The following is a 10,081-nucleotide window of genomic DNA, read 5'->3' as shown; positions in this document are numbered from 1 at the left end:
CAGTTCCAGAATCATGCACGATCCCTTTCCTCAATGTCTTATTAAAAATGTAGTGCGTTATGATGATATCTTAGATGTTCTAGCATGTTAACACAATAGCTAGTAGGCTAAGCTAATAGACTGCTAAGCAAAGGCTAACTAAAAACAAAAACATGTAAAATAAAATACATTTCAGGATAAAGAATTTTGCAACCTATTATCCCTCACAAACTAAAATTAATGGAGGTGACCTTTTCAAATCAAATATTTCAACATAACATTTCTGAAATTCTTTTTTTCCAAGAACTTTCATAGATATTTATTTATCAGCAATATAAAGCAACCTGATGTCAGAGTGTGCTAAATAAAAAAAGGAAACAGGAAAACATTACACATACAACACTTTTATTTTTGAATATTAAGACAATGAAGCAAAAGCCAAGAGCACCAAGAGTGACAGATACTGGTGAAAGAGGGGCAAGCAGAGCTGCAACCCTCTGCCCCCCAAAAACAGCAAACTGTAACCCAAAGTCAAACAAAATAATACAACAGAGCAACTTAGTAACAGCCTGGGAGTAGGGACCATTAACTGTACATAAGAGAGAATGAAGGAAAGATGAGAGAAAGGACATCAAGTGCGAGTAATTACATTGTACAGTACAAACCTTGGGCAGTGTATAAAAATATAATAATAATAATTGAAACATATAAGATGGTGAGGGACAGTGATAACCACGTCACTCCAGATAATCCATGGTGCATGTTTCAGCAAGTGTTTTGAGGGGCTAGTCTCAAGGGTCCAATCAGAAATACAGAGGCAGGTCATGGGTGGCGCAAAAGTCATGTCAAGTGCTGTCACCATGACACCCAGTCCTAAACCTCACCTTCAGCCCCTTTCTCTAAAACAAATGTGCATATAGAGCTTTACGGTAACATAGTTACCATGGTGATGCTTGTGATTTATTGAATCTGAAACCGATTCAACAGAATTTAATACAATTCAGACAACCAGTCAGTCTTTTATTTCTGTCTAAACGTTGCTGAACACAACCTCCCTATAGTTTGTGAGACATATCAAAAAACATTGTCAGAAAACTTTTCCTATTGGTAATGTGCAAGGCTCTGCACACAAAATGACTTTCTAACATTTGAACATAGTCTTGTCATTTTCTAAAAGAAATTTCAGCTACTGCAACAAGGCTACTGACAGGCGCATATCATGTGTGAGGCCACACACTGCCAATCTAAGCCTTCGTATCACATCTGAGAATCACAACTTTTCATCTTGCTTTGTGATCTGTGATAAAGTCTCCATCCATTTTGACCGATAAAATCATACACCTGATCATGTTTAACTATATTGTTCTGGTGAACAGATAAACAGCAAATCCAGACTTTAAATTGGGCAATAAAATATGGGGGATTAAAAGCGTTGTGTACACTAATTCTTTGTGATATTTTCAACTTTTTAACCTTCTTGTGGCACACAACTACAGACTTGTATTAAAAAAAATGTAACTAATGCATATGTTTTTGTTGCATTTTCTACAACAGGGAGTTTTGCTTTAATTTGCTGCAACATGCAAATTAACTAGACTGGGGACCACTAAAGTTGGGTTACTTGAGGAAAGGGTGAGTAAATTTAAGAAAAGGCACTTCTGAAAGTTAATAAATCCATACAGTGAGCCAATTAGCACCTTTAGGGTCTAAAACAAGGCCCTGTTTAACTTTGAAAATGTTTATCTTGGAACATTTTTGCAATAATTTTATGAGGATGGTGTCTAAAAGCTATCAAATTGACAATTTTTCACCAAACTTAAACCTTTGGTCACATTAATCTATAGTTTCTCTCGCACACCTTTTTGACACATTGCACCATATCCGTTTTTTGTCATGATGTAAACACAATGATCCTAACCTGAAGACAAGTTCAAAGGACCTACTTCTCAGACAATTCACATCAGTTTTCACATGGGTCACCATTAGAGCTAAGCCTAAGAACATTATTGCATTTCTTTACAGTTACTAATATTAAAAATATTTCATTTTAAAATCTGTATCTATATATATTTATATATAGATAGATACATAGATATCTATTTTAATCCATTACGTCTAGCCCCAATCTGACTGAGCAAATGTTCTACCCCTGATAAAAATTGGTACACAGAGGTATAGGTAGGTACAGGTCAAGTTTCATGAGTTAGTGCAGTGAGGAGTGTCTGGAGCAAAGCCAAGCATGACACTTTTACAGGTGAGCGGTAAGCAGGACAGCTGGCCCTTTCAGATGCCATGTTAACCTGAAACCTGCTTCACAACCTCCATCTAAGCCAAAGATCTGTCTAAATTGCACTAATTTCACCCACACCTTACATAAAGAGAGGTGGTGAAGGAGATCAAATCACACAGTAGTGAGTCAGCATCGCCCCAAAGCTCTCTCCTCGTGTCTTTGAATTCTTCCTAGGATGACCCTGACCATCTATTTTTGTGCGAGGAAAAAGACTCAGGACAGGATAACGTGCAGGAAGACGACTTTAAATGCATTAGGATAGATTGTTAATTAGTGTTGCCTGGGATAACACACAACTTTTCATGTCAGCAGAAGTTTCTTATGGTTGACATGACAGGGAGGTCAGGGGCAGTGCAACACACTCACACACATACACACAAGCACACAAATCTAGTTATAGTCGCACAGTACCACACTGCTGTTTAGGTGCTGTGAGCCTGAGCTTAGCATTTGGCAGTTCTACCTGATCTCATCAGCTGAAAACAAGTCAGAAAGATGTGATACTCTATAGTCATATTCCTAGCAGTACTCAAAATACATCATACATCAGCACCAGGCCCATGAAGAGGATGTCTCACAGTGCCATTGGCACTCAGTGCAGGAACAGTCAATGGAAAACATGTCTTTTCCAGTTGGACCACTGTTAGTAACACATCCACTGAATGCACCATATGATGAACTAAAAGCTTTAGATGTATGAAGGCACACTACTTAAGTGATCTAGGTCTTTTTTGAGACTAAACAGATGGGGCAAACGGCACAAAAGTTATAAATCTGTCTTATCCTTTTTCCAGCTTTCATCAAAAACACCTATGACATTTGAAAGTCAAATTTAGTCAAGAATTTTAAGTGTGGATATGGCTGATTTTAAAGTGATCACGAAGCTGGTCTTGGCCTAGGGGCCAATAATGTGATTATACTCTATTATTTAAATCCTGAACCTTCCTCCTAGTTGCTTAAAAAAAAAAAAAGAATCCGATAAACCTAAATATACAGATCATTCATCAATTATTAAATCATCCCAAAATCAAGCCAAACAAGCCAGCTTGACCCATATCCAATGGCACTGATGGGGTCACATCAAAATTTACTCTGTCCTCTCTAAAACAATGTGGGTTAGACAAAGTGAGCGTAGAGTGTTTATTCCTATATAGGAGGGTGTTTATGCCTAACAACAATGGTCCCAGTGTAGCAGGTTTATGTATTGCCTCTGCTGCACCCACTAACATAAGCACAGTTAAGTTAAAGTGCTCTAAATCATCGCCCAACTACCAGGGCACTGATAGACCATTCACAACAATACAAAAAAGACAATACGGAATTAAGTCACCCCCCCCCCCCCACCCCCGTGCAATTAGTGGTAGGAATTCATGATTACAAAACATATTGACAGCAACAGAACGCAGAGTGTGAGTAACTATGTTTTTTGAAAACCAAGCGCTCTCACATCACACCGCGTCAGGTTGTGCACGTCATCCTTATCGCTTCCCGGAAGCGCAAGGAAGCAGAACGTCACAGAGCCCTTCTGCAACGCATTCCCAAAAGCTGTCTGGACACATAGTTTATGGTCAATCCATCTTTCATGGATTTCTCGGTCTCGTTCTCTATGAGCAGGGCGAAAGCCTTTCTATTGCTCTATGCTCTAGAATGCCTCCTCCTCTAACCACGGAATGAGCACAGAATGTTACCATGGGAACCACTGACAGAGCACCATGAAAGTTAAGGATGATGAAAGAAGCCGAAAAAGCTATATTTGAACATCACCTTTCATTTCCCCACCCCTCAGAATTTGTCCACATTATTATTTTGAATAAGCTTGCTTTAACAATGCAAACAATGAAACAATGAAGATTAGAACAATGAAAATTAAGGACAGGTTGGGAGGTGAACGGGACAACAGAAATAAAAGTGAAATGGCTATAAACCATATAGTCAAGACGTGAAAGAGTGGAGGGGCATGAAAATATCTGTATCTGCAGATTTCCCCTAGAGCACAGCCATAGGAACTGAGGGAGTAGGGAAAATGAGAATAAGACCTCTGCTGCTTCATCCTAGTCCAGAAGCGGTTGTGAAATGTGCACACTGGAGAGCCACTGTATATATAATGTCTTTGTTTGTTAGAGTGATAACAAAAAATGATAGAAGCTTATATATCGTGTTCAGTTTCAGGTCCCTCCTTTCAAACATCTAACCCCGAGCAGTTAACCCCTTCCCCCCCACCAAAAAAATTGTAATTCCTCCACCTCTGCAAAGTGCTGAATAGACTACTCCTATTGGAGAGCTGAGAAGTATCTGCCCTGCCTCACTTGGCCTTGACTGGCTCCCTCTCAAGCCAGCGTACACGCACCCTCTGCTTATAGTGATACTCCCTGAGGTAATCCTGCAGAGCAGGGGGCAGTGGCAATGCCCCGATGCCATCGTAGGTGATCCCATTGCAAATGGCTGATCGAGCAAGGCTTTGAAGGCCAAATGGGAAGGTCCGGTGCAGAGGCACAGTGAGCAATGGCTCAAAGAACATGCAAGCGCTAGGGTCCTTGTAGTGTTCCAAGAGAGCTGTGACAGTGGCTGCGTGGAATACGCAAGGGTCGTGCACATCAAAGCTGAAGTTGTGATTCCACTGCTCAATGCGTGCATGCAGCGAACGGCCATAGCGGCGGAAGCTAACGGAGAACAGGTAGTCTTCTTGAGCAGAGTCTCGCAGCAGAAAGGTTCCCTCGGGCCGACCATCCAGCAGCGCTTCAGCCTCATAACGGTCCATCACACTCCAGTAGCAGGGAAGTGCTGTGATCTGTAGCAGATCTGGAACCAAGCAGTGGATGTAGTCAATCTGAGTGTGTACTTTCCAAGGGCCCGGTTGCTTGCTGCTCAGGAGGCCCTCAGCCGAAGCGTGCCGCTGCTTGGGCCTGCGAGCTTGCAAGCAAAGAGTGGTGGTATCGTCGTCCTCAGAGTCACAGTTAGCTGCTGTTGCCCCCCGGCTATCGCCTAGGGCCTCACCCATTCCAGGGGCCAATTTAGGTCCCAGCTTATAAAGGGAAGCTAGGGGGGCTGTGATGGCCTCCACTGTGTGGATTTGGGCATCTGGAGGTGGGTCCACACCCTCCTCAATGCTGAGTCGTCTTCTTTCGCGTAAGCGCTCCTCCTCATCTTCTGGTGATGCACAGGCAGCACCGCAAGCATCTGAGGATGAATCCACTGGTATCACTGTGAATGGTGACGTGTGCTGTTTAATTAGGTGCCATTTTCGGGCAAGGTCTGATCCTGGTGCAAAGGGGCACGTCTCCAGCATCAGCTCTGTGATTTGTATCTTACGTTTGGGTGGTGGAAGGTGACTGTTCCGAGAGGATGAGCGCAGTGGGAGGCACAGGCCCACTGTATCATGAATCTGCTGCCGTAGGGAGCGTGCTGCCCCTGACTCCAGTTCCTCACGGCTGCTACCAGTCCCATGTCTGCGCAGAGACCGGCCTGATCGCCGATCTGTGGTCTCCAGAGAACTCTGAGCCTTAGTGGAACATGAGTGTCTCTTCTTTCCACTCCAAGGTGCATGACGTGAATAAGAGTCTCTGCGGACTCCCAGAGGAGCACGAGCATCTTCGGTATCCTGCTCAACTGTGATCTCTAGTATCTGGGGTACATCCACTACACAGTTATGGCCCTGTCGTGTCACACTCCCACTGGTCCTCCATGCCACTAGAGGGAGTGCCACCACACTGCTAGAGGGACTAGCAGCCTCCAGTGTGCTGTCTCCCTGGGCCTTGTCCACACTCTGGCATACTGTGTCTGTTTGCGGTTGAAGCTGTTGTGGCGTTTCAAAGCAAGAACCCCCATCTGTGAGGAGCAGAGATTGACATCCCTTCTTCAGGTTACTCCACACCTTGCCAATCTTCTCCATGAGGTGGGGGCACCTGGACCTGGAACAAAAAGTCAGACTTCCATTAGTACATGAAGACAAAAACCAAAGAGATTAAAACCACCTAGTTATAAAACAACAACAAAGAGTACAGACATAAGAGTTTGCATGTGGGTGTGAGTGACTGAGAGAGCACAGGGAGTATAAGTGTTAATCTCCTAAAATGTTTGTTCATTCCACGTTCAGATAAAGTCAGAAACAAATGTGACCAATTTGCCTTTGTAGTAGTTGTTAATCTATCCAGATGTAACCTGAACAACAATTAAGTTCTCACCTGTTAATCAACCATTGCACTATCACAAAGGTTTTAAAGATTGCCTGTTATTTGTGACAATGTTAATTTTTTTAAACAGTTTTTTTTGCTTGTTTGGTGTAGTTTTTTTTTATAATTTAGTCAATATTTCATTTTTTAATTAATCATTAGCCCTTTTCACAGAGAGATTCCGGAAAATACATGGGTAATGTGTCCCGGGAATTGTTTCCAGATTGTTAGATTTTGGTTCATTCACACTGCCAGTGATTTCCCGAAATCTGTGTGTGCGTTCACACACAACCCGTGAAGGTCCCGTAATGACACGTGACATCAGGATGTGACGTGTAATGTACGAGTCAAAAACTTGAGCATACTTATTACTTGTGATTTCTCTCTCGAGAAACCATGCTGTTGCATTTTGGTTTTAATTTGCTCATACACAACCGCATCATGTAAGCGCAACTTGTGTAGATTTAAAAAGGCATGACTGCTTCATTTTGGTGTGTATTTGTATACTTTTACCATCTAATCAATCTCAGCATGCTTTAATTTTGTGTCGCTAGACATTTGCATCACTAAGGTTAAATTAGCCAAAGTCAGAAACTAATAAAAACTAAACTAAATTTTATTGCAAATTTGAAAACGATATTAAAATAAAGCGAATTTAAAAATGCAAAACTATAATAACCTTGGTCAACATGTCAACAATGTCTTTTTCTGACCCACCGTAGCACGACACTCAGCAGCTAATGAACTGAGAGGTTTTGAATGAGCTCTATGAATCCTAGTTTCCTTAATCATTGTGTAAAAGAACTTTTGATTTGGCTTTGGCTATAATAATCTTTAAAAAGCTCAGGCACTCTTCGCAAACATAAGCATGAATTTGTGTTTGGGCTAATTACCTGTTCACTGGCTATTATTCACATTTCACATTAACGAGATATACATTTTTTTTTTTAAATATAATAAATAATAATAATGTAGTTTGTATGTATAATAATAATAATAATAATTTACTATCAAAGCATGTCATTGCATCAATTTGCAATAAAAAACCAGGACTTTAAATTATTTAATGTGAAATATGTCACAACAAGAGCAGCCTGAACAGGAGAGAAAAACTGCCATAAATAATTAATGATAGTTCATCAAGTCTCCTGACAAAAAAGAACAACAGAATGTAGGTCATGGGGAGAAAGAGCTACAGAGCATTATTCACCTTCTCTCAGTTAGCAAAGAGGAAAAGGATGGGTATCATGTTTTTTAGAGGCTGCTGGGTGTTGTGTAAATGTACTAAAAATTTCAGATGGACCAACTTATGACTTGTGATGCTGACAGAAAATCAGCAACTGGTATCAGCATGGATTCTGATACTAATAGGGGTGGGAAGTGCAGACAAAATTTTGTGCAGACAGGGAATTATGTAAAATGTATAACTGAATTTAGACTCTGGTAGCAAATGATAGCAAAAACAGTTAAAAGGAATTTTGAAATTTTGGAAAAATAAATGTTGTAATTCTTTAATGCGTCAAAACTTTGCGTTTCTAGTTAAACATATCTGAATTTTTCAATGTACAAAGGCTTGTTTGTGGTGTTATAATAATCGAGTTCATCTTAAACACGAGTCCAAGACCGGTTAAAATGCTCCTATGATCTTGGACTTCAGTCCGAGCCCGGTTTTGTCCGGACTCAAATACTACGAACGTGACTAAAACTAATAAAAACTAAAATGACAGCTTCACACAAAGACTAGACTAAAACTAAAATTAAAACAGGCTGCCAAAAACAACACTATACTACAACACTGCTTGCTTGAAAGTTACAAAAAATAAATGTAAACAGCCATGAAAGACAGGCAGATTCCTCATTCTGTCATATCAAATTCCAACTCATGAACTAAAAGAGAGATAATTCTTTAATCCTGATTTTTTTTGCATAACCCTGCAAGATTTAGGTACAAGGTAAAATTATTATAGACACGTTGCTTTAATATCATATTGGATTCATCCTTTGTGCTAGTGGTCATCAGGTTAGCGGCCCCTAAAGATTTATTTTTACATACATCACAGTAAATGGCGCTGGATCTCAACTTTAATTGAGAATTAAATTTTTCTTTCAACTGAGGCTATATTTTTTTTTTAAGGAAAGCAAGCCATAATACCCCTGTACTTTTAAACCTTCACCCTCATTCATGTTTCCAAATACTGAACATGGTGACATTTTGGCAGAACCTGCTGCTCAAAGTCAGGACGGCAAATTAGTGCAAGTACAGCAAAAGCCTATTAACTCTCAGCATCTTCCTTCTGTCTTTTCTACCCCTCTTTTCTCTAGTTTGCCTGTCTTTGTCCCTTTCAAAGCCAGCCTCAAAGCATAAAAGATGACCATAAATCAAAGTTCAGATCTGGCAGTGCAGCTATGGTAACAATGTGCATAGAGGCCAACAAGCCTGACCTTTCCCCCCAAACTCAGGAACCTTGCTCCACTTCCAGAATGAACTTGCACTACATAACATTTGTAAAATTGTGGTGCAGGGTGGTCAGAAGGGTTCACGAAAAGGGGTCACAGAGTTCATTAAAATGTATTCTGTGAAACTGTGTGCTAAATATGAAGTCAAGGGTCATTTGTTTTTGCCTAGATTCTCAATCAAAAAAGTTAATTAATAATTATTAAAATGTCAAGTTTTCATTGACTAATATTAGACTAAAATACTTCAGATTTTCTTGGACTAAAACTAGACTAAAATGTTGAGACTTTTAGTCGACTAAAACTTGACTAAAACTAAATAGGATAAGGTTGACTAAATATGATAAAAACTAACAAGGACATTTTAGCCCGGGACTAAGACTAAGACTAAAATGAAAATAGCTGACAAAATTAACACTAATTGGGGTGAGTAAATTATCAGGAAATTTTAATTTGAAAGTGAACTAATCCTTTAACTTCCTAGTGCACTCTGGTCTCAAGACCAAGTCTATCACCGCTTCTCAATACACACCAACTGTGGAGATCTTCAATATACTCTTTTGAAACCCAACTGGCAAAAGACCAATTCCAAGAACTAGAGTACTACACCCCTCATCCATGCAGTGTTCATATCTGAGGGCTTTACAAGTAAAGGAATGATAAATATGTGTTGGAAGAATGTGTATACATCCTATGCAAAGGTGATCTTTGATTAATTTTTAATTAATCTTTTTAATCCCTCCTTTGTCCTCCTCCTCCCCCTCCTTCATCAACTCTAATAGCTGACGACTTTGCCACGTTCTTCATTAATAAAATTAAAACCATCAGTGCACAATTTTCCACACCACAATCTGTCAAGCACATCTTACCAGCAAACATACACTCGTTCACATCCTTCTCTTCACTCTCTGAGGCAGAAGTCTACCAACTCATCCTTTCTAATCATCCTACTACTTGTCCGCTTGATCCTATTCCATCTGATCTTCTTCAAGCCATTTCTCCTGCAGATGTACCTGCACTCACTCACATCAACACACCCCTTCACACTGGTGTTTTGGGGTGCCTCAGGGCTCAGTTCTTGGACCACTTCTCTTCACTAGGTTCTGTCTTTCAGAAACATGGCATTTGGCTGATGACACTCAACTCTACCTCCCATTCCATCCTGATGATCCGACGATAGCGGCTCGCC

At 40.4% G+C, this 10,081-nt stretch overlaps 1 protein-coding gene across 4 annotated transcripts in view; it reads right to left on the bottom strand.

Moving 5' to 3' along the window:
- Window positions 1–367: 367 nt before the first annotated feature.
- The window catches only part of LOC107673648 (suppressor of cytokine signaling 5-like), a 22,832-nt gene continuing 13,118 nt past the window's right edge, over window positions 368–10,081 (bottom strand). For 3 of the 4 annotated variants that reach the window (XM_016467334.1, XM_016467335.1, XM_016467333.1), the window contains exon 2: window positions 368–6,177. In XM_016467334.1, the coding sequence (XP_016322820.1) occupies window positions 4,572–6,158 (1,587 nt within the window). In that variant the 5' untranslated portion in view covers window positions 6,159–6,177 and the 3' untranslated portion in view covers window positions 368–4,571. The remainder of the gene's footprint in view (window positions 6,178–10,081) is intronic. The other variant, XR_001632423.1, reaches the window with a different exon arrangement.

This window comes from Sinocyclocheilus anshuiensis, unplaced genomic scaffold (genome assembly GCF_001515605.1).
Source record: "Sinocyclocheilus anshuiensis isolate Anshui unplaced genomic scaffold, SAMN03320099.WGS_v1.1 scaffold712, whole genome shotgun sequence".
Taxonomy (NCBI): domain Eukaryota; kingdom Metazoa; phylum Chordata; class Actinopteri; order Cypriniformes; family Cyprinidae; genus Sinocyclocheilus; species Sinocyclocheilus anshuiensis.
This window is presented reverse-complemented; position numbering and strand designations above follow the sequence as displayed.